The following is a 25,091-nucleotide window of genomic DNA, read 5'->3' as shown; positions in this document are numbered from 1 at the left end:
ACCCGAAATTCATGGTCAGATCTATGTCAATGACATAACCCCCAAATTGAGGGGCCAATCTTCAGTATCAATTCAATTGAATCCGTAGTAAAATTAGAGTATCTTAAACCCTGCGATTATGGTATAGGCTGTATTGAATGACTTGGGGTTTAGGGAAGGAAGAACAGATTTGGCTAGGGTTAGGAAGTTTTATTGATGTTTCAACCTAAACCTTGCTGTACTTTTAATTCTAAATTGAAATTGTATCTAGGGTGAGGAAGATTAAGGTTTTTAGAATTTATGATTTCTAGGAGGTGGCTAGGGTTCCTAATGGGGATCGAGTGCAAGGGGAAGGGAGGAGAAGACAATCCTAAAAGAGTTGGGATTTTGGGTGAAGGTTTTGGGAGATCTAGATGAAGGAAGGCTAGGGTTTTGGTGAAGAAAAAAGGGGGTTTCAGAAATTGGGGTTATATCAAGTAATGGTTGTGTATTTCATGTTTTATAAGTCCGCATGTTCACTCCTGCAATGTATTGACTTCAAATTTACGGTCAAGTTGCAACTCATATATGCACTTCTTTTTTTCACAAATCTAAGGCCGCTATTGTGCTTAGAAACAAGCTAAGTACCAAATTCCAGCCTAATTTGAGCCCTAATACCCACTGAAATGGGCCCTCAAGTTGGGTCTAGTTGATCAATGATTTTAACCAGATCTTGGCCAAGATCTCGTGTGAGGGACCAGGATCCCTGTCGAGATTGAGATCTCAAACCATGGGAGTCACTTACAAATTGGAAAGTGGATAAATTTTTAGAATTGAAACCTAATTAATATCTAGTAATTGGAGTTGAAACCAGCAAGAAACAAAAAGGATGCCTATGGCATTCCTTCTTTGTGAACTCCACTTAATAGATTTTTAATCGGTCCAACTTCCCATTAAATTTGCCTAAAATAAAACATAACTGGCTTGCAATACTGGACTCAAGAGGCCTTTTAAATGTAGATACTTGATGGGGCCTTTTCATATTGGTCTTCATCACTGACGTTGAACAATGCTATGCTGCTGGTCATGCTTTCTTCCAAATCCTTTGAACCACATTTTTCTTGTTCTGACCTTGAGAGGATAAGGAAAACGCCTGCAAGTGAAATAACCCATGGGGACAACATTTACCTTGTATATCACTTGCCTTAGGCACCTTGGCCTTCCTTAGGCATGGTCACATCATTCAAAGGTTGCAATTGCGAGTCTTTTACGCAATGCACTTTAGATTAACCTCTTAGCCAAGTTTAGGTAGGTGGGCCATCTGGCCAAGCGTATACTATTTCTATGTTACATTGATTATGCACCATTTAACATCTTATTTCAAATTGATTTTGATCTGACTGGTGGTGGTTCTTTGTGCTGATCAACCAGGGTGAGGATGGTGAATGTCACTCAAAGCCGTCAACTAGTAAAAAGAGACAATACCCAAAGAGAAAAGAAGAAAAAAGCGTTACCAGTATGTGGGACAACCGAGCTGAAATCTCTGCTGATAGGTTTGGGTGCTCTCTGTCATCCCTAAAAGCTTATCTTGTACATTTGTATCTTCGAGGCTCCTAACTTTGGTTCTCACACAAGTTGAATTAACGTATGGAGTTCCGTGTAGACTGTAGGATCTTTGCAAACTACACAAAATTGGAAACCTTTTATGTAAGGGAAATGATAAAAGAAGTGCCCATACAGTCTAAGGACTCATTACATGAACAAAACAACCTTCTATAATTGTTCTAGAAGACCAACTTCGAATGTGGTAGCTATCATGTGCATGATTGTACTCCTAAATAAGTTTTTTTTCCTCCCAAGGATAGTATAGTAATATGAGTAACATAACTAATGAATGAAAAATCAATCAAGGAAACATAAAAGTGAAACCATAGATCCAGAAACTGCTTATTTATAGTAATATGAGTAACATAACTAATGAATGAAAAATCAATCAAGGGAACATAAAAGTGAAACCATAGATCCAGAAACTGCTTATTTTATTTTTCATAACAATGTTAAACAATTACTATAGGAGGAAGAATAAGTTGTTCGGAAGCTTACAGAATTTCAAATTTTGTGTCCCTTCCAATGCTCTCCTAGATAGCTTATGGGAAAGGTTCTCTGAGCTGCCAGAGCAGGGTATGCTAGAATCGCTGTGTTGCCTCTCTCCTCACATGAAGTGACCTTGGTGCTGTCTAATACATGATACTTTTTTTCACGCCTCATTACTTTGCTCCCTTATCCCATTTGTCTGAGAGAACCCTTACCTATAGTTTATATTAATGAAATAAGTCTTGCAACATTTTGGTGAAGAAAATTTCAATCCTACTACATCCTATAGGTTTAATACCTCTTTTAAAATATTGAGAATTTGAGATATTATCTAGTAGATCTGCTTTTGTGTGTGTCAGTGTGTTTGAACTGATGGAGAGATTAATAGTAATGGTTCCATTACATTTGTTTAAATTTAAGAAATAAAATTTTTTGGAAGGAAAAGATCTTTAACGATACAGTTTACTGGATTTGGCTTGTATTCTATTGAACCACGGGCAGTACTTTCTTAAAATTTTTCTGAATTTCATCAATTAAGAACATCTTGATGTCTGTGACAGAGCGAGTGCAGCAGTTGGTCCTAATGCTGATGTATTTGGATTTAGTATCTTTTTGTATTTGGCCTTTAATTAGACACTGGACCTTCGTACAGTGGTAAAGGTTGCTCCATTGTGTCCATGTGGTCATGGACTCATGGGTTTAAGTCTGGAAACTGCCTTGTACACTCATGTAGCTGCATTCATTATGTCCTTTACTAGACTCTAAAGGGTGGGAGCCTTCTACACTGGGTGTACCCTTTTTTTAAGTTGAGGTTCAATTTATATGGATGAAGTTAATGTGTACATATTTCATATTCCCCCCCCCCCCCTCAATCTTTCCTTGGCCAAAATGAGGAATTGATATGACCAACCCTTCTTTTTGGTGCTAAAACTTCTGGATTAAGTTGATTATGTATTTATTTATTCATTCATTTCAATTGAGCACAGAATACGAGTTTTTAAGAATTTTGTAACACAAGCCTGTCCATAGATCTTGAAGGTTGATGGAATGCACATAAAGTACATGTTGTCATCAATTGGCATGTTATGATATACTTCTAATATACGGTCTGTGATTATATGGTGGATCTTGTTTTTTGTCTTATCAAGATAAATAGGCCATCAAGATTTGAATTCAAACTGAAGTATGTATCTAGAGTGGATTTTTTGAATCATGATCTGATCTTTTCAGGGTTAGTTCTACTGTTTTAATAACTTCTTTGTTATTTACAGTGCCTTTTTTTTTGTTGGGGTGGGTTGGTTGTGTGTTCAGGATGGTTAACAGGCCTCCTCATCTGTGGAGCTTTTTGGTACGACGTTCCACCAAGAAAATGGAACCTGAATCATCACTTTTAAATCAGGATGTATGTCCATATCTTTACTACAATATATTGTTGTTTATTTCAGGTGTAATTATTTGAAATCTTACAAGCTTGCCTGTTCCCTTTAATTGCTTCTATTACTGATTGTTTTGTTGTAGTTGCACAATTCTGCCAGAGAAAAGGTTTTGAGTAACATTTTGTCCTTTATGTGATATGGATATTTACATTCAATTTAAGGTCTTGGTATTGCCAAAGGAGAGCTTGTTAATTGGGTTTCTTCATCTCCAACAATTTTGCAGATATCCTTTTCTTAAACACATTATAAAGGTGAAATCTAGGAAATCTCTCGAGCCAAATCCTACCCATTAGAGTTATTCTATCCATCTGATCAATCACATTGTACTGGTTGTTTAAGAAACATATGATTGAATCAATTAAATGGATGGAGTGGGCAAGTTGGTTCATTATAAGAGGAAGTAGAATTTAAAGGAAGAAAAAGAAGATACTGTTATCTGACCCTTTTCTATTCATATTGAGAGTACTATACATGGCCCATAAAATGGTGGAAACAAATATATCTGTGGATTGGGTTACATGTACATGTATGCTTGGAAACCAGTTCTAGAAGTGTGTTGATTATTTTATTTTGGTTTTTATTTGGTTTCAGTGAACATTTTGCTTTAGAGATGAAATAATATATCTCAATTCTACTTTTCTTATTTGAAGGGTGTATTGATTGTTACTATGTTTTATAGATTATGATAATATCTATAAATGTTAGAATTATACACATAATTATTGCTGTTCAGTCATGAGAGATGCAATTTACCTGGTAATTGAAGCCTAAGTATGTTTTCGCAAAACGGGGAACCAAGCAAGCTTGGGGGTGTCAGGGAAATAGGCAAATCCCAGGATACAACAATGAGGCTGTTCTTGGGAATTCTTTTTAGAGAGAGAAAGGAGGGGGGGGGGGTTTCGGAGAGGTAAGATAAGAGGAAACATCAAAGGAGCCATTCCAAATCTTATCAAGAAAATGAAAGTTGGAAGTCCTTCCATAAATAGTCATACCTCCAATGTCTTATTAGTCTAGAGCCACTTCCTCCAAAAAGGAAAGATGCCTTCTTTTGCTTGGCCAACAATGACTCAAGACTCTTTTCCAATTGGGGGCTGTGAAGGGGATGGAGTGATGGACAAGACAGGTGATTCACAACTGTGTCTATCTTAAAAATGGCCTGATGCAGTTCCAATTTAATAAGGGTCACTCTTTCCAAGATCTTTTAAGAGAACCAACCCATATGAGAATGAGACCAAGAAAGGGTTTCTTGAAGTTTTGGTTGTGGGATATGAGGGTTCTTTGTGATATGGGGCTTTGTGGTTAAAGTTCATACGTCCTTAAATGGTATAATGATATCAGGGATATAGGTGTCAAAATGGGTTGAACTCAGAGGGAATATAGGTAATAACATAGGGATATGATCCCTCAAGTTTGTTGGGTTTGGATGGCTAAATTGGGGTGATATAAGGATACTTGTTTTTGGGGTTATAGGGAGTACCGAAATTCAAGAAAATATTTACATCTTGAAGTTAGACAGTCATAATGGGGTCAGACTAGGATCCAACGTCACTAGGGTTGGAGGGATGATCTACCTACAAATCTGTAGTTTGTCAAGGTGCTGCCATGATGTCCAGCCGGAAACCTAGCCTTAAGGTAGTCCAATGCCTTATGCTACATTCAAAGGCAGTCGTCTTACGTACACTTTAGGACGCCTTACCACACCCTATATATGTGTGTGATTTTTTAAAGAAAATAATAAGATTCAATCTGGAACCTAAATTCTCACTGCGGACCACTGTTAACAGAGGCTTTGATCCTTGATAAACAAATGAATATGAAAAATTATCCTGCTGGATTTGACTGAAAGCAATATTTGAATATTTCTCATGGATTAGTCCCAGAATATTGCTAGAAATAAAATGAAGTTAAATGGACTGAAAGCAGTGTACAGAGACGAAAGTCCATGTGGAATGATATGAACCTCCACCAAACCTTTCAGCAGAGACCTTGAAATCTATCTTATTGCTAACATAAAATGATGTTCAATGGACTGAAAACTATTTAGAGAAGAAAGTCCATGTGGACTGATATGAACCATCAGCTATACTTTTTACCATAGACCTTGAGAATTTATCCTTTTGAATTTTGGGGAACACTTCACTTATTATTTTCCTTGAAATGCTAAAACTGGAAACCATTGTCTCCTGGCTTTTCTCAGGGTGTTTCTAGTTTGTTTCCTCACATGCACAAATTCTGATCTTTTAGTTTTGTCATTTATTCTGCTTGTTGATTTTACAATTCACAAAACCTGACAACTCAAAGAAACTTTCAATTCTCTTGTGGATGGCTCTGGCGTGCTTGGCTTCTTTCCGCTTTAATGTATGAAGATGTGACTATTGTCAGTTGGGGCCCCCGTGGAGAGTTGAACTTATGACCTCTTCTTTGCTAGGTGCTCTTTGCCAACTGAGCAGCTGCCCTTTGGGTTTAGGCATTTTATTCCCCTTACAGAATAACAAGAAATTTTTTTGATGATACTTGTTGAAAACTTCGTATTTCTGGCTGGGATTGATGTGGCAGACCTGCAGAAAGTATGTCAAGATAGGATCATGTATCAGAAATTCCATATCCATTCGACACATTTGCAAAATTATTTTCGTCCATTTTGTTTATCACCAATCTCCATGGCCCAGCATGACTTGAAACTGTGTTTTGTTAAACAAGATTGGTCAATCTACTCGAGTTCAGTCAGTTTTAATATTGTTTGTTTTATAATTAAGTTGAAAACTACACTATGCTAAGTTGGATAAGTTTGGCATGTCTACTTTTGATAAAAACAAGCTATGCATGCTAGTACTCAAAATCTTAAGAACCTGTAACTTCCTTTGAATGATCAGAAATCAATCTGGTTCTATTATTTGATATTTGTTCTCGTGGTAATCTCATAGTTGTCAAAAGACTTGCCTTAATGTTCAGATTCCTTGGTCTCCTTTTGGTGTCACCTGGCATCCAGGTTCCATCAAACGATTTGGTTCATTTAGACATCATTAGTGATGTGATCTCAGCAGTTTTACTGTATGTGAATAGTGAAAAGTCTAGCATCTATCCTCCGTTGTGGAAACGATTCTTTATCTGTCCTTTATAGAAACTTGTAATCTTTCTAAAAGAAAAAGAAGTTGAGTTAGAGTCTGCATTTTGCAGGAAGGTGAGCATTGTGAGGTGACTCCGACAGAAAATATGGGGGATGTGAACTTGGGGTCAAATGAGTTTCGACGATTTGAGCTTTTAAGGCATGAGCTATTTGAACTTGAAAAACGAGTTCAGAGAAGTACTGATCAATCTGAGCATGAGGAGGTAGTCCCTTATCTTTTATTTGATATTTTGCTACAATCCATCTTCTGTAATTGAAATAGATCTGATGTAAACCTGATTCTTGGATCTCTAGGAGATTACACTTGTCTTCTGTAACAAGAGATTTGACTAAAATGTCAGCAAAAACTTAAGAAAAGAGATTATAGTATGAAATAAGAAAGAAAAGCAAACAGCAGGTTTAATCTGCTGAAGAACTGACAAGAATATCGCTGATTCATCTGCAAACAAACCCATTCTTGTAATCGCTCAAAAAACAACAATTATTCCTGCCTCTGTCACCAGATTAGGCCCAAGAAAAAGATTAGGGGGGAAAAAATAAACCTTTATGCTCTTCAAAATTCTCATGATTTCCCACCTGAAGTCCTATACTCGCAGAAAAGTTGCACTTTGTAAGTGGTATGTAGCTAGCAGTGGCAACTGGTATGGTGCTATGATGATGATGACTGCCACTATGATGACCTAAGATCCTGATGATTTGCTGATTTCTCTGACATCATGATCTGACATCACTTTACTGTCCAGAAATGCACAGAATTTCTACAGCCACTGGTCCACCAAGTATACTTTGTGCAAATTCAGTCAAATATCCCACTAATTGGCTTCTTCAAGCAGTATTCTGTTATAATTCTTCCAGTTGAAGTAAATGCTCTTGGGTACTTCATATGGAAGGCAGTCAACTGTTCAACCTCTCAAAAAGCACATGGTTCAAGAACTCTGTTTTGGAGGCCAGGTTTGGTTCCAAAACTAGAGTTGTGTCTGAGGCATTGTCAATCTGCTGCCCTTTTTCTGTTGAAATGAGCCAGATTTGTGTGGGAAGCATAAAATTATTGCAGAATTCAGCAATATGATGAGATCTCACTGAGATACTAACTCATAGGAAATCTTGTCTCAGAATCTCCACAAAAAGGGGAGATTACCAAAGTCTGGGTGCTTTTCAGGACTGTCTGTAACATACGGTACTCTAAAATTTAAAAGATTGCCTATGTAAACTCACTCAAGAACCTTCTACCTGTAGCTTAACCTTATTCATCTTCTTTCATCCAATTTTACCACTATATTCTTTTTTCTATACATCAGCTTGCTTTATTTAACAAAAGTTGAGTGAATTGACTGATTGGACCCCTCCCCCCCCCCACCCCCCCCCCCAAAAAAAAAAAAAAAAAAAAAAAAAAAAAAAATTGGAACCCACTGGTAGATATTACACTTACAATGGCTACTGATTTTCCAAACTCTATATCATAATGTTGCACTGCAGTTGCTTCTTTTTTGGAGGGGGGGGGGCAGAATTCTATTTGGTCTAGTCCCTGTATGTGAGTCCTCTTGATTTACGTTATTCTATTGCTTACCATTTTTAATGAGACATGAATGTTTGTTCTCAGGAAAGAAAGTCTGCAGACAAAAATGCCAATTATGATGCTGAAAGTAGAGATACTCAATTGTTACGGGTACAAAAGAGAGAAAGTATCATTGGGAGATCGATTGACAAGCTAAAAGAAGCTAGCACGGTATGAAAAATGTGATTTTAACTAAGGAAGGGTAATCTGTAGTATCGTTGGGATTCCCCCTTTTTCTTTTTCTTTTTCTTTTTTGGGGTCTGTTTTCGAGGTTAGCTTCTCGCTCCTTAGCAAAATATACTTCTTATTGAATTTTGTCTCTTGAGATGTCTTTTGGACTGCAACTACTGACCAATTAAAGAAAAATTCGTTACAGATAATGGAGGCTTTTATGGCTAGCATTGTTGTCATCCACATATCATAGGTGGAAGATAGATAGTATTTCAGCTTTACCTCTAAAACAGTAGGAATGTCTAAGACACTGGGACATGGTTCTAGGGATGATGAAAATAATGTTTTTGGTTAATAAGAGACCTGAAATTTTGATAATAGTGGGATGTTATTGGTTTGGTTGATCATTGAAGAAAAAGGGTTTGTTGTTGGAGGTTGCTAACTTTCTGTGGCCCCTGTGTCTTGAAAATAGGATATAGGTTTCAATAAAAGATTTTAAATGGTAAATATGGTGCATTTGATTTTGTTTTGTGTGTATGTGTGTGGTGTGTCTTTCTTTTTCCTTTTTCTTTTTCTCTTTTGTGCGTGTGTGTGGGTGTATTTAGTAGTTTCTATATGATGTCTCCATCTGTCCTGTTTTTCACTCTAAGAGTCAATTACTTATATATCATAGTAGGCTGGACATAAGCTCCATACAGAACTTGGATCAGCCAAGTTTTATCCACTAGCAGAATGTGGCTGATGAACTCAAACAAGATATCATTGTTATATTAGAAAATTTATTCCTAAGCTGAACCTATAATTATGGCTACCTTCATTTAAAAAATTGTTTTAAAAAAATAATAAATAAATAAATAAATCAGGGTTGCTTATTTCAATATTTGATTCTCTCTCTAACACAAGAAGTTCAGCGTTTATAGGAGTATGAGTTTGACCACTTATGTTGGACTTTTCAGTGATAATTATCTCATTTTTTTATAAACAGGATGTTTGGCAAGGTACGCAGCTTCTAGCTATCGACGTGGCTGCTTCTGTCGAGTTGCTCAGAAGGTCTCTCACTGGAGATGAACTAACAGAGAAAGAAAAGAAAGCACTTCGGAGAACCTTGACTGACTTGGCTTCTGTTGTTCCTATTGGCATTCTTATGCTTCTTCCTGTGAGATTCTGTTTTTTTCCTCTATTTTTCCAATCATCAATCTTTATGTGTCTGGTTTCTTCTGATGCAGTATATGTTTTGGATATTGCATGTGGTGGGCCTACAACATAGGAGAAACATAAGTTCTTCAATTATTGCCTCTCCAACTGGAAAGATGAAACAGTAGTTGAAATTTCAATATGTTAGTTAAAATATCAGTGATGCAAACGCAATTTAATGAGGCCCACTTCGTCCAAAATCTTTTAAGAGAACCAACTCATATGGGACCAGGAAAGGGTTTCTTGAAATTTTGGTTACTGGATGTTTTGAGGGGGGGGGTGTTTGAGATATGGGATGTGAAGGGATGATCTTTAGAGAAAAAGGTTAAGTTAGGGCCTGGTGGTTAAGAATCATATGCTCTTTAAATTGTATTTAGGATCTCAAGGATATGTAGCCCATCCCATTGGAGATATTGGATCAACTCCTTGAGATGGGAAAGTGGGGTCTTTTGGTGTCAGAATGGGTTGGGAGTTGGATTGAGTGTAGGTAAATAATATAGGAATATGATTCCCTAAGTTTGGTTGAGTTCGGATGGTTAAATTAGAAGCTATGAGGGTTCTTATTTTAGGGGTTTGGGGGAGTACGGAAATTCAAGAAAATATTTGTATCTTGAAATCAGACTGTCAGAATGGGGTCAACTTGGAATCTAAGGTCACTAGGGTTGGGGGATGATGTACCTAAAGTGTGCAACAGATCTAACGGTCAGATTGGTGTAGATCTGACTTTGAATTTTCGGTGTCTTGGGAACTCCAATAATTCATTATGATTCTTGGGGTGGGGGATGTGATATGAGAAGGGGACTGGAGTGTAGGCTGTCAGTACCTAGCCGAAGCCTGATGTTGCTGGGATTCACCTAAAGATGGGTATCGGAGGCCGTCCTATATAGCTACTGTCAAGAGTCTAAGCTTGATTTCACTTGTAACCTTCCTAGGGTTTGGATCTTCAGACTTATTGACAGAATGAACTCCTAATGCTTGGATCTTGAAACTAATTGGAAAAACCAAAGTAAATGCACACAAAGTGCTCAAAGGGAAGTTTTTTCATTCATTCTGGTCTGTGCTCTCCTTATACATAACACATTGGAGTCCTTATCTGTCCTAATCTGATTTGGACTCCAAGTTGGACCTGAACTTGAAATTAGAGACCAACTCAAAATAGAAACTAACTAGCCTATAATGACTTAAGACTCTGAAAACTAAAATAAAACATAGGAAAATACTACTTTGCCCTTACGACTTTGATAAAATTTTGCATTAATTGAAGCAATTAAGTAATTAAACTATTTTCGTACTTAGCCTATTTATTAAACCTTTGGGCCCATAGAATAGGCCCTTGACCACACAAACATATTAAACAAAGGCCCAACACCCATATCTGTCAACCTAGGTTGATTTCAGAGGAAAGTAGGCCAATTAAGTGTTGAATCTGCATCAATCAGCGACTTCAATGCAGCAACAGCAGAGAAGGTAGGACATACCTGATTCAAGTAGAAAAGGAAAACCAGTGGGCTTTTGCAGAATACTCTTCTTGATGTTCAGTTACTACTAAATCCAAAATCTGTGGAAAGCTCCAATGGTATGAAAAGAAGTCATAGTAATGACTCAACTTCCAAGTTACATCATTGCCAAATGCACTATGAGATGCATCCTATATCACCTATTTTTTATAGGCTTCCTGTGATTGAAAAATCAGTCTTTTCTTATTAAAGTGCTGATGGAGATGGCAGGCTGAATTACAACCTAAAACTAGGTTCTTGTACTTTTAACCGCCCAGGACTTGAAGTGCCTGGGATCCCAGGGCTGGATATCAAACACCACTCTCAAATCAGCCATGTACTTCATGCACTGGACCTACCTTCCTCAAAAGAACAATAAACTTGAGTCAAAGCTGAACTGCAAACTGAACTCTTTAACTGTCTGTTCTTCTCTCCCCCCCCCCCCCCCCTTTTTTTTTTTTTTGGGGGGGGGGGGGGCGGTGTGTGAAAGTATCTTCTTCTTGAAGGGGGCATATATGGGCACTACTAGCTGAAGTTACATTTCTAAAAGGACTTAATATATCCTAATAGAAAGGAACTATGGTCCTCATGCGTGGAGGTCTTTAAGATTAAATAGCACTTGAAACACTATGAAAATATTATTTTCTTATAACTTAGTTGGGAAGAATTACAATAAACATAATTAAACCAAATCAAACCATAGGCGGGACCTAGTCTTACTGAAAATTTAAAGAACCGAAGTATGGGAATATGCCGTTATTAGTACTAGCTGCTGGACAGCAGCTCCAGTTTCCCTATCTGAGCCCCTCTTTCAAGATGCAGGACTTCGAATCTGCAACAATAAGTCGCCCAAGGTCTATAGAACCAAATCATGGGCCAAAATGAGTCTCCAAGGCTGAATTTGACCAGGTTGGACCATCTTAAACTGTGTCACTCCCCCTTCTTTTCCCTACAGTTTTCAAGCATTGGTTACTCACTTGTTATTGATTTGCACTCTGTACCATGCCCTCTGTACCAAAACACGAGAAAGAGAACGGTATGATGCTTCTCCTAAATTGGAAACATGGGCCTATGCTTCAGTCCTTCCTCCATGGTTGTGCATCTTTGTTGGGCATGAATATAAAAGTGATTGTATAAGTTAGATGTTTTGTTATGTGCTTGCTAAGATTTGAGCAAGTTGGGATACAGCTGAAGACTAGATTGGATTGCTGCAATCTGAAGTTTCCTTTTTGCATGCTTTCTGTTAATTTCTATTTTGGACAGAATTTTCTTTACTTGTTCCACAAGTTTGTAATTGAGGAATTGAAGCTATAAATAAAGGGCCTACGATTCTAGGAAGTTAATCCAGAATTGCAGGGTGCAGTTCTCCCCTGGTGGTCCCACTATCTTCTTCCTTGCTTTCTTCTTCAATCTCACAACTTGTTTGATTCTTAGTGTGTATTTCTAACATGGTATCAGAGTTATAATCTATAGCCGGTTTGAGAGTCGTTTAAGTTTTTTGTTTGCAGAATGGGACCCTTATTCACTAAAGAAGATGAAGTAGGGTTCTCAAAAAAATGTTTCAGCAGTTTGTTTCGATTTTCTAGCTTTGTTTGATTTTCCTTGAGGCATCGCTTAAATTGGAGTTCTCTTGGAAGTACTGGTGTGGCTGCTGAGATATTCGGTTGTGAAAAAAAAAAGCACTTCAATTTGAGCTTCCAGAATAAGGAATCTCTCGGGGAGTTCATAGGTTGAATTCAATTGTCGCCTGAGTTTGGGTTTGAGAGAACCTTATTGGCAAGAAAATTTTCTTATTTAGTTCCATGATGCTGTGCAGGAGAGGTCTCAAAGCCTGGGTGTTGTTTTTTACTGTGGTGTAGGGTGTAGACTGCTGTGTCCTTGTCTATGATATGTATGTTATGAAATTGTTTGAGGACCTCAACGATTGGCTAGAAGAATTTTCTTTTCAGTTCCGATCAGCAGCAGCAACAACTGCAAGTTTTCTGTTCATTGATTTGCTTGTCTCTGTTTTCAAGAGTTCTTGGTTCCTCTTTGTGCAATTTGTGTGATCTGCACTCTGTGTTTCTTGATCGGTGTTTCTTGATAAGAAAAAAAGAAGCTTGGAAGGTTGAAGAGTAAAGGAACAAGATGAGGGAAGTTGCAGGTGTGTTGTCTTCGATTTTCAAGTTTGAGCATATCATGAAGAAGAAGATGGTTCGTTGGTCTGAAGTTTTGGTTCATATCCTGGTTCAGTTTTAGGTTAAGTTTTTGTTTAGTTTTGGGCTCAGATTTGTATCAGTTATGGGTTCAGTTTTTCGGTTCAGTTTTGGGTTCAGTTTTGGGTTCAGTTCTTGGTTCAAATTTTGATTCAGTCTTTGGGATCAATTCCTGGTTCACTTACTGATTCTATTTTTTTTATTCTGTTCTTGATTCAATTTTATGGTTTTGTTCTTGATTCTGGTTTCTTTATTCCTAAACTTTTTATGTTTTATTTTTTTGTGTGTGTCTATTATTGTTTGTTTCGATATTTAATTAGGATTGGTTCCCATAGTGTTTCCTTAAATTTAGGCTTCCAAGTTTACTCATTGGTTTTTTGTTTGTGTTTCCTTTTGGGGATTTCTCTAATTACATTCATGCCATTCCCGTTTCAATTTTGTGATATCTGTAGATTTGCAATTCCTTTCCTTCTTTTGTCATTCTCATTCGTTTGGGATTTTCCTATATTGGATATTAGTTATCATTAATTGTCCATGTGTAATGCTATACGTGAAAGGGAGATTGTAGACTCGTTCTATATCTACTCAAGATTTGTCGAAGAATATTGTTGATGAAGATCTTTGTCCTCCTAAAATGGTATTCTACAACAATAACTTACTATTTGGCTTGTAGTAACTTATACTATATTTACCTGCCTACTTGGTTTGTAGTAACCTATACTACCTCTACCTACCTACTTGGTACGTAGTAACCCATACTACCTTACCTACTTGATCCACAGTAACATGTATTGCCTTTTACCTGTCTACTTGGTCCACAATAACCAATACTGCCTTTCTTTTCTATGTGAACATTGGAGCTACAATTTGTATCTATTAGTGTGGTGATTCCTCCCTACTACTGGCATTATTTGGCAAGTGCCTTTGATGTTGTCATACTTATGGATCTTGCCGATTATTTTCATTATTGGATGGCTCGTTTGACATGAAAAATTAAAGTTTTTTAAAATTGATGTTGATTTTCTCCTGGGTGAAGTTCTCTCAGTGTTTATTGGCATCTGCTATTGCTACACAATTCAAAACTGATGTTGCCATTCAAGTTTATTCTTATTTGTCCAAGCTGGAGCTCTCTTTGTGTACACTCCAGCTTGAGGACGAGTGTTAAGATTTGCACAAGTTTGGATACAGCTGCAGACTAGATTGGCTTGCTACAATGTGGAGTTTCCTTTTTGCATACTTTCCATTTTTCCTTTGTTTCTATTTTGAATACTTTCTATTTCTGTTTGTTTCTATTTTGGACAGAATTTTCTGTTTGAGTGGGCAGAATGATTTGTTCCAAAAGTTTTTAATTGAGGAATTGAAGCTATAAATAAAGGGCCTGCAATTCTGGGAAGTTAATCCAGAATTACAGGGTGCAGTTTTCCCTTGCTGGTTCTACTATCTTCTTCCTTTCTTTCTTCTTCAATCTTGCATCTGGTTTGATTTTCAGTGGTGATGTAACAGTGCTTATGTAGCTAAAACTTGCCTACCGTTCACCTTTTTATGGTGGCTATTTCTTTCCAGTTAAACTTGGCTCCCTTGAGTTAATCCTCATCTGTACTGTGTAGGTTGGCTCCTAAAATTTTTGCTTTGCTGTTCCACTTATCTAGGGCCATATCTTCTGTTGAATGATGATAGGTTTTCATTTTTCCTTCCCTGGCTTTTAACACCTTAACACCCTTTTCTCCCCAATTCTAGCACTTTTTTTCCACTCAGTAATTCCTTTGCAGTGTTGTGATGTTTAGGTCTTCTTGTTTTGACTGACATCTTAGTTAAACTTATCGACTTTTCTCCTATCTAATGTTGTCATTAGTTCATCTCAATCTATGCACCCTGAGATGTGCTTCGCTTGCAGCCTTTAGTTTTACCTCAATTTTACCTTCAATTTAAACATTTAAAACATCAGTCAAATCTAGAAGTTTTTATCCTCTGGAACCACCTTCTTGTAAATTTTATAATTTACAATGTGAAAAACAAACACTAGGGGATCTCTTCCTAGTCCTAGATAGTCTTTGTATTCTCGATGTAACTAATGCCATGGGAAGCAAGTGCATTATAAGGCTTAGTTATGTACTTCAGTGCCTGTAGCCCTGAACTCCCTTTTTTCTTCCTTCCTGTCTTTTGCTGGACTGTTATTTGACTCTATTTCTGTTATGTTTTGAGATTGACCATGTTCACCATTCATGCCTAGACCTCCCTGAATTGATGTGGCCTTCTGCTGCTGAGTTTTAGTGCAGATATAATTCAACCACTATTATAAACTGTTAGTATGTGATTTAGATCTTGCCACACAGAGTAGAAAGAGATTTACCATATTTAGGTCTTTGATCGACTGTTCTCATGCTTACAGATCACTCACATTTTCTACCAGTGCAATCTAGCAGTTGTCATTACTCAACATGTTCTTTGGATTTATGTGAATTTGATTGTTCTGACAAATGTAGTTGGTATTTACCCCCGACCCCCCCCCCCCCCCAAAAAAAAAAAAGTAAATTGTAGGTGGGCCATGAATGTCCTCACACACCCGCGCACACACATGTTCAGTGCTTCCTCCGCTCAGAACCCAAAGAGACCTATACTGGGTGCTTCCATGTTCAACCTGCAATTGGAAAAGGAACTCAGTGATTTGCTTGTATTCTGGTTTCGACATGAAATATTTTCCTCCTTGATATGTTATGTTGTGCAGCCATATCACAGATCACTTTTTAGGGAATTCTTATGGATCACCAATATGGCCTTTTAGTCTTCAAAGATTCTTAAAATTTTCAAATAAAATCCAGCATTTCAATTAAATAAGTGATGATTGGTACAAAGGGGAATTGTGGGATTACTGGCTTTACTGCCATATAGGTGGTGCATTAATTTCTTCACAAACGAATTTGTTTTTTCGTTTTTGAATGGTTCAGGGATTATTAGCAATATTCTCAATAGCAGATCCATTGGAAGTTGTTATGATCATTGAATTGGTCTTGGTGTCCAGGTTTTTATTTTTTTTTTTTTTTAATATTGGGATGGAATTGACTTAGTGATCGATTGGGACGCATAAAATGTGTATTGTAACTACCTCACCCTTTTGTTGGGATGCAAAAAGTGTATCATTTATCTCACCTATTGTTGTGTGACTCGAGCCAAAACAGTTGCTCTTTTAGGAAGCCTTAATGTTGTTCCATTTTCACTATCAACCTCTCTATAAACCTTGACCACATAATTTACAGGTTACTGCTGTTGGACATGCTGCCATGTTGGCTGCTATTCAAAGATATGTACCATCTCTGGTATGTTGCTTCGAATTTCTAGCATCTGCAAAAGAAAATCCTCCCGGTATCATTTGGTATCCATAATGTGTTCACTCTCTGGTTTCTGCAGATACCCTCCACATATGGTTCTGAGAGGTTAGATCTTTTGAGGCAGCTGGAGAAAGTCAAGGAAATGGATACCAGTGAAATGAATATGGAGGAGAATGTGGAGGACAACAAACTCAGCAGTATCAACTCTGAGAATGTATAACTATCAAAAAGAAGTGCATCTCCAATAGGTCAGCATTATCATTCGCAGTTGTTTCCCCAGTTATCCCCTTTCTCTTTTGGTGATTTTGGAGCCCGTCGACAACTGATGGCCGTATATATAGTTCATTCCATTTTTCTGTTGCTCAAGTGACACCGCAATGAGTCTTGAACAATCAGAATCAGACTTAAAGGATGTCCATCTTTGCCAAACGCTGTTATATATATTCATCCAAAAGAAACTGTCATATATGTGGTGTTGAGAAACTGGCTTATTTTATTTTATTTTCTAATCTATTCATTTGTGTCAGAAATGTAAAGATTACCATATTTGTGATCCCTTGCAATTTCATTATCCGGGCTCATGAATTTACCACATCTATTGTAAACAGGTCTAGGTTGATTAAATATTATAAGGTGACCCATTCATCCTTTCTAAGTCATTAATCCTATAAAACCTTCATTTCAGTTTAATTTGCTTAGTACTCTGAATAAATTAATTAGTTGAGCTCCTTATCATTTCCTGTTTGGGTAAACTGAGCTTCTTGTTATACTTTGATTGCTTCTCTTGATCGGGAAGGTTATGTAAGAGGCGAGAGATGTCTTTACCATTATGTCTTTTTTGAGAAATTATCTAGTCCTCCCATGAGGTACCTTCTAATACTAGTGTCACTACAAAATAAATCAAATCTCAGTCTTAGCTCTTTTTGGGCATGTACGTTTGGTTATTTGAATCCAGAGATTTCAAATTCTTAGATTCATGAATTGAAGATTTATACCTATTTGATTGTAAAACATCTTTGGATTCATGAAATCTAGGGATTTTACATTCGTGGGTATTGGGTGAAATTCATGGATTTTACTATAAGTATAAAATTGATGAAATTTGCGGATTCACACGGTGTAGTCTAATGAAACTCTATGAACTGTGATAGAAACGGTTAAATTTTTTGAACCATGAATTTGTAGATTTGAATTCTCTGAATTAATGTATTCAAATATGCATTTAAGTAAATCTATGTAAGAGATGCTATTGGTTTTTTTTTTCTTTTTCTTTTCCAGAAAGACTGATATACCCTTTTAAATCAAAGTACTTTTGCTTCGCAAAATCTAAGGTCATAATTATCTACTCTTATTTGCTTCACTATTGCTCAAAAGAAACTCAACTTTCTTTTTTTTTTCTTTTTTTCTTTTTATTCAACAACTTTAGTTTACTGACACCCATTTAAGAAGAAAAAGAAATGAAATCCTCAATACATCAACGTAGGGTTTTTTGTGCCATTTTCATAGTTTTCTACCACATGTTAGGAGGGAGGGCTCACCTTTAAGTTCTAATAAAATAAATCAAAGATAGTATTTCATCTTTTAACATATGGTGAAAAGGCATAGACAGAAATATATGTTTCCATCCAGATGGACAAAGCATTGAAACTCCATAACATGTATCTATTGAACTCTCTAACGGCCACTCAAAAAGAAGGGAAATAAAAAACAATCAAAGTCAAAATGGAAAGATAGGAAAGACGACTCTCATGAATCACTAGAAAGCATCTATCTTATCTACAATTATTACCCCAAAATCTATCTTATCTTGGGTCTCCACCCTCACTTTGGGACTTAAGAATGGTAAAAGTTCTTTCAACCTAAAAAAGAGGAATCTGGAAGGTTTTCTGAGCATATGTACCAAACTTCCACCTCCAAAAAGGCAAACAATAAGTGGGAAGAAGTGGGTTAGAAGTTTGGAACAAAATGCCTAAGTTGATCCTGAGGTCTATCTCCTAGAGATGACCAATAATTTGGTCAACATTTTGAGAGCCAGAAGTCAACTTAGTCATCCCTTACCTAATAAACTAAAAAAAACTGTGTGGGGCATGCACTTTTTTTAGGTTCCAAGTCAAGTGGTCAAACTTTTTTCTTTTCTAAAGATTGTTCTTTTAAATAAGACTTTGAATGGAGGTTTCTTTAGTGTTCCTCACATGGCATATGACATCAAATGTGTAAAACCAGAGGAAAAAGAATGAAAAGGATAAAATAAAGATTGTTACACGTGGCGTTCTTCATTTCAAGTGGCTTTCCATTGCTATGTATTTTAAAATATATAAAACTTAGCGTGTGTTCCGGTTCTGACGGGGTGTCGGAAATTGATCAGGCTTGTACAAATATATTTTATGAAATTATTTCACTTGCTGCGTATGGTGGAGATCGAAACAAAGATCGAAATTTCGATCTCGACTGCTAGTTTCGCAAAATTCTTATGCAAAACGAGCGGTCAACCCCAGCTTTGATCTACACCATACGTAGCATGGTGAGCACCGAATTAGAGCTCTATGTTTTAGGTTAGATATGATCCAAATTTTTACGTACAAGTGAGGTTCGCTGTTTTGCATTTTATTCGAATCCACATCCTCTATCCATTAGGGGGTGAGAACTATTAAATATATTACAATGAGCATCGAACCTATGACTTCTTCATTAACAAGTATCGGTCATTACTAATTAAGTAACCCTTTGATTCATTCAAATTAAAATTTTCTTTTCAATTGAATTAAAATCTAAAAATATGGGTTGAACTTTTTTTCTTTCTATGAAGGTAGAGGATTCAAACTCTTTTATTAGCCCTTCTATTGAGAACATGTCTTTTCTATACTTAGTGTTACAGGTATTGATTTTGCAGGTTAGATTAGGATATGATACAAATTTAAGCATATTCCGAACAGAACTTCAAAAGCAAACCTCCTTAGGTTAGATCATCTTTCCAAGTTGGTAAAAAAACTTAAAAATAAAATTCAAAAATTATGGTTGACCCCTAAGTTAGGAAAAGTTGTTCCCTTGGAGTTGAAAATTTAAACCCAGAAATCGTGTTTCCTTCTTTCATTCCTTCCCAAGTCAGAGACGAATCTGTCTAAGATCAACCCAACTAATTAATCCATCTTTTGGTCGGAAACTTGTCTCAGATGAACCTAACTTGATCCATATTTTGGTCTTCATGGGCTTTCCATTTTTCTAATTCGTTTATTTATTTTGGGGATTCTGTGAATTCACCTATTTTTGTCGCGTGTTCTCGTTCCCCCCAACCCCTTCCCTCCCCGGGCGGGGGGTTTGAAACCAGATTTAACCAAACAGGCCCTTGGGGTCTTTCTACTGTGAACAGCTAGAAAGCCAACCGAGATTCTCTTTTTGCCTTGTGTTTGGTGTTGGAGACAGACACTAATTAAAATACTACTTTAATATTTTAATCAAGAATGCCCCTATAGGCCATAACCCTGTGTTTATACATTGATAAGAGCATAAAGTTCTATATATTTTTTTATTTTTTTAAAAATAAATTAGTGACAATTCTTGACGATGTCAGACTTCAAACGTCTCTCTTAATAAAAATAAAATTGTTCAAAGAGTCAATAATATGATTGTTCAAAAATTCGTCATCTCTTACTTATAAGGTGTTAGATTTTTATCAATTAAGTCTCATTAAGGAGTAAAGAATGTATTCTTGAATTCGTAATAAAAAAAAAAGCACAAAGTCACACATGATAATAATTGTTATACATATGTAAAACCTTAAATCCAAGCTTGACCATTCTCAAGCTTGGAGTTAGATCCGGTAGAAATTTATTAATATTGTTCTAAGACATGAATTAAAACCTCCACAAATGGTTAAGAGCTCCATATACAAAAAAGCTGTGAGTCTAATAGCTTTGAACTTCCTAATTTGTCTCAGTAAAACTGATTTCTATGGGTTTGAGAATTCCATGGTGAAGAAGAATTTCATTCAAGAAATGCTCTCACCAAAGGGTAATGGACAGTGAACTAAAATGCCAATCACATTAATGGCCGAAGCTTTTCTTTCTTTCTTTTATCCTTCTTTTCGATAAAATTAGATCCACCAAGCTCATGCCACAATTAGTTCACAAAAATATAGAACATCTGCATGCCTCGTCTATATACTGCAAATTATTGTCTATCGTGTGTGTCTCTCTCTCTTTTTTCTCTTTTGGAAAGATTCTAATGCTCATGGTTTATGATGTATATCTCATGCCCTTATAGGTGTCATACGCTAGTTAATGTGCCACTCATGGGTAGTGTGTTCATCCGTCTCATTTTATATATAATATAAGATTATAATGTAATATGTGAGGTGGTCTCTCCAACACTATTTTTTATGGGTCTTTTTATGTTTTATTGTCTAACCAACATGCATCATGTAGGATTGAAATCCAAACTCTTAGGAAAAAAGATATATTTTATCGTAATATTGTATGAATATCGAATCAGTGCTTTGTTGGCATCCTCCTTATATAGCCTAAATATTATTTATTGCATCTTGAACTTTAATCGAATTTTTCTGTGGTCCTTAGTGTTGCCATGTGAAGAACACACCAACAAGTTCAAGTTCTATAGTTTAGATTAGGGATTCAATTAATAATGTTAACCAACACATACCTAATAATGTCATCCTTCATCTACTGATCCTTGCTTGGATAACAAAAACTTAAACAAATTAAACTGAGAGTTTATGAAGGTTTACGCCATTTTGGGTTCAATTTATATCTTCACACGATGGTATTATAAATAAAAAGGAAAACTTTCATTCTGTTTTGTTGTCCAAATTGAATGTTGTGTTCGGACTATGTTTTCGTACTATAACTTTTATTTTTTAAAATAGAAAGAAAACTAAACTACCTCTTTATTTTGGGCAACGATGAACTAGGAATGGTATCTGAACGGTTGAAAGGTAGATAAACAATCACTAATGTTCCTTCAATATTACAAACCTACAAAAAATAATATTTACCTCCTCTCTTAACTAGATAGCGATATTAATTGCTTTCCCAGCGATAAAAACATGATAATGATTAGTAAAGAACAGATATTAGTTTCTTTTTCAAATAATAAAATCATTTTTTAAAGAAGATTTTAGGACAAGCTATTGATCAATGCCGTACTAAAGATTATGTATTCATTTAATAATCCTTCTGTCTTACACAAGGACATAATCGATTTTCTAGATGAGCATAAGTTCATTTTTGCATGAGAAACAAGGAATTCAGTTATAAAAATAATGTTAATCTTTTATGTATTAGATATTGTCAGAAAAATTTTGAATAGGTATTAAAGAGTGAGAAAAAAAATCTTGGTGTATGCGACCTATTGCATGCAGACATAAGGGAGCATGTAATGTCTATTGTATCTATAGAAAATTTTTCATTTTATGATTAAGAGTTTATAGTATAATGCATAGATAAAAATAAAAACCACATAGAATAAGAGTTTATCAAAATCATAATTGTTTTATATGTTATGTAATTTTATCATTTTCTACTTAGATTTTTTTGTTACCAGTTGTTAATACGTTTGCATTCCCCCGGTGGCATCATCTTTCTATTCGTATTTTAGTGTATGATATTGAAACCAATGTCAATGGTGCAAAGTGATACCGTGTCAAATTTGGTATTCGCAATATCGAATAGATTTCCCCTTTATATTTCTTAAATATAGTATTTTATACTTTGTTACTCTAGGTCCATTTTAAACTTTCTTAAATATAAATTTATCACTTATTCAACTTATAAAACAAATAAAAAAATTTTTAAAAAATCCACATGTTTTTTATCCACATTTGTATTTAGACCCTTTAGTTGAGTCTGTATGAAGGAGAAGAAGATGCCATTCAATATTGATACAAGTATTTTGATCCACATTTGTATTTAGACCCTTTAGTTGAGTCTAGATCACCTCCTAGTTTAGAAACATCAGGAAAGCACTATACGCTCCCAAGACGAGGTGGTGATTGGACTCGGGTTTTTCTTATACTTGTTATGTGGGAAATAAAAGCTACAAAAAACAGACTTTATGAAGTTGGTTCGTAGGAAGTGTTGAGACTCATGTGATCCCATCATCGATGGAGAAGAAATTCATTAACCCATAAATCCTAATTAATTTGTTAAACAATTAAGACAAACACCTCCTTCAAGCATAGGTCGAGAGTTGGAATCTCTTTGAGGCCAATAGTGAAGCCCCACCTTATATTTAAATTATATGTAACAATTATCTCACCTCACCTGATGACATATTCAAAGTATGCATAAGTTGGCCCGAACAAATAATCAATTGTTGGTGAAATGCACCCAAGAGCTCCAAACAAATTGTTCATTGGAAGTTAAGTTGATGGGACAAGATATTTTTTAAATAGTAGCAAGGTTTGAAAGGTTTTATAATCTCTTTGTAACTAGAACAACTAATGCTACAACAAACATCTTAGCAAGAAAAGTCCTTTCGGTTTCAAGCCATGTTCCAATGCGTGGTTATTAAGGCTTTGGCTGTTCGGCCATTGCCAACCAATCAAAAAGAATATTGGCCCGAACTAACCTTTACTCTTGTAAAAGGAAAATTGTTAAACAATTACCTATTAGTTCTCCAGAGCCAGAACCAGAGGTACGAATCTCTCGTTTGTCTTGAAAGTTGAAAGTTGAAAGTTGAAAGTGGTTCTGTTTCTACATCGAATGCTACGCCGGCAGGACAGTGAGATCCTCTAGCGTGGCGTTCTTATCCCGATAATCCCAAGAACACTTGTTTACGTGGCACTTTTCAATTTTCATGCCTTTCTTCCTCTTTTTCTTTCCCGCTTTCCAACAGGAAACGCTTCCACTCACACGTGATCCGGAGTCCGGACTCACTCGCGAGTTATGCAAAACCAAACATGCCTTTCTTCAGCCGTTCGATTTTTCTGCCACTTCTCTCACCTTATAACTTTCCATTTTTTAATTATTTTTCTTAACAAGTATTTACTAACTATTTTTTGGTAATTCTACTTCTACTTTCGCCGTGAAATAAGAACAATAATGAGTTCCAGCGAAAAATGAAAAAAATTATTGATTTTGAACCATGACAAATAATCCGGTTCTGATTCTTGATACCTTAACTCGTTTGACCATCCTATAATTTGTTAGAAAATCTTACACCCACAAATCAAGAGATTGAATATCTTTGTTCTTTTATTTGATGAATTGATGAATAATGAATAAATGCACGTGTTATACAGGATAAAAAAATAAGATTTAAACTCGTCAAACTAATTTGATGTATTAAACGTGCAAACATAGGAAGAAACAATTTTCTACCTAAGGTTACATTCAATATCAAAATAATAATAATAATAAAAAAATTCCTTCCAATTATCAATTAAAATAACTAGTTAAAGTGATAGTATGGCGATGATGCCAAACCTAATTGCTAAATATTTATTCTTTAATAGTTGATGGATAATGAATGTGTGCACGAGCATAATACATATTTGATTCCAAAACTTTTGAGAGAAAAACAATACTCATATTAATCATATTAATGCAGTGCATTCAACACAAATGCGAAAATAATATTTTTTAAACCTAATGATCTATTCGATAGTAAATAAAACCGTTTTCGTACTTATAAGTACTTCAAAAAGTGAACGACAAGTGGCATGTGTTGGCACTACCGATTGTGCCTAGCTTAATGTATAAATGCACAATGGTAGCGTCCATTCAGGCAAAGAAGTTTATGGCATCAAAAAGAAAAGTCAAACTTATCGGAATAATTTGATGCATCAAACGGATACATAGGAAGAACATTGATCTTCTACCTAATGGTACATCTGATACTGAAAATAATGACTTTTTAATTGTTTGTTAAGGTGATTATTTGAAATGATAATTTGGCTGTGATGCGTGACCACAATGGCAAAAAAAACTTTGGAGAAATAAACAATGTTCAAGATAAATTAAATTAGTTTAATGTGTTAAATGTAAATAAGAAAATAACATTTTGTAAACTTAATAATTTATTTGATATTAAATAAATTGTTTTTTGTATATGTTTGTACTTGAGTTATAGTCTAAGTTGTTTATTGTGATCTTTGATCATGAATACTTTGACGCTACAAACACGAGTAAGGCTACGTACATTATGAACCTCGGGGCAGATGCTGCATTTTTAAAACAGAAAAAAAAAGAGAATAAAAATCTTGCATGGAGAAACAGCCTGGGGCAATGGGTGCGAGCAACGCAGTTTTCACCCCATTCTAAAAGATAGATGAATGAGCTGCCATGCAACAAAAACCTTTCCCAAACTTGATTCATTTATTTTTCCACGTGGCAATAGAATACAGGTAATTTGATGTACGAAACTGAAAGATGACGTAAGGCGAAATAAATTTTGATTAAATTTTCCAAATAAAGAGCGGGGAGAAGAAAAAAAATTGCCCATAAATCGCTGGATATCCTCCAAAAATCAAATGAGAAAAAACGTTTAATTCGCCCAACTCACACACACGGTGACACCCCCGGTC

At 35.8% G+C, this 25,091-nt stretch overlaps 1 protein-coding gene across 3 annotated transcripts in view; it reads left to right on the top strand.

The window, feature by feature from the left end:
- LOC149027543 (uncharacterized) overlaps positions 1-17,018 on the top strand; it is a 45,826-nt gene extending 28,808 nt beyond the window's left edge. For all 3 annotated transcript variants that reach the window (XM_089163613.1, XM_089163597.1, XM_089163605.1), the window contains 7 exons: positions 1,390-1,511; positions 3,364-3,454; positions 6,666-6,818; positions 8,216-8,341; positions 9,327-9,497; positions 16,481-16,540; positions 16,632-17,018. In XM_089163613.1, coding sequence (XP_089019739.1) covers positions 1,390-1,511; positions 3,364-3,454; positions 6,666-6,818; positions 8,216-8,341; positions 9,327-9,497; positions 16,481-16,540; positions 16,632-16,772 — 864 coding nt within the window. In that variant the 3' untranslated portion in view covers positions 16,773-17,018. The remainder of the gene's footprint in view (positions 1-1,389; positions 1,512-3,363; positions 3,455-6,665; positions 6,819-8,215; positions 8,342-9,326; positions 9,498-16,480; positions 16,541-16,631) is intronic.
- Positions 17,019-25,091: the final 8,073 nt, after the last annotated feature.

Source organism: Hakea prostrata, chromosome 1, assembly GCF_041222555.1.
Source record: "Hakea prostrata isolate BN-2017 chromosome 1, UWA_Hpros_2, whole genome shotgun sequence".
NCBI classification, from domain to species: domain Eukaryota; kingdom Viridiplantae; phylum Streptophyta; class Magnoliopsida; order Proteales; family Proteaceae; genus Hakea; species Hakea prostrata.
This window is presented reverse-complemented; position numbering and strand designations above follow the sequence as displayed.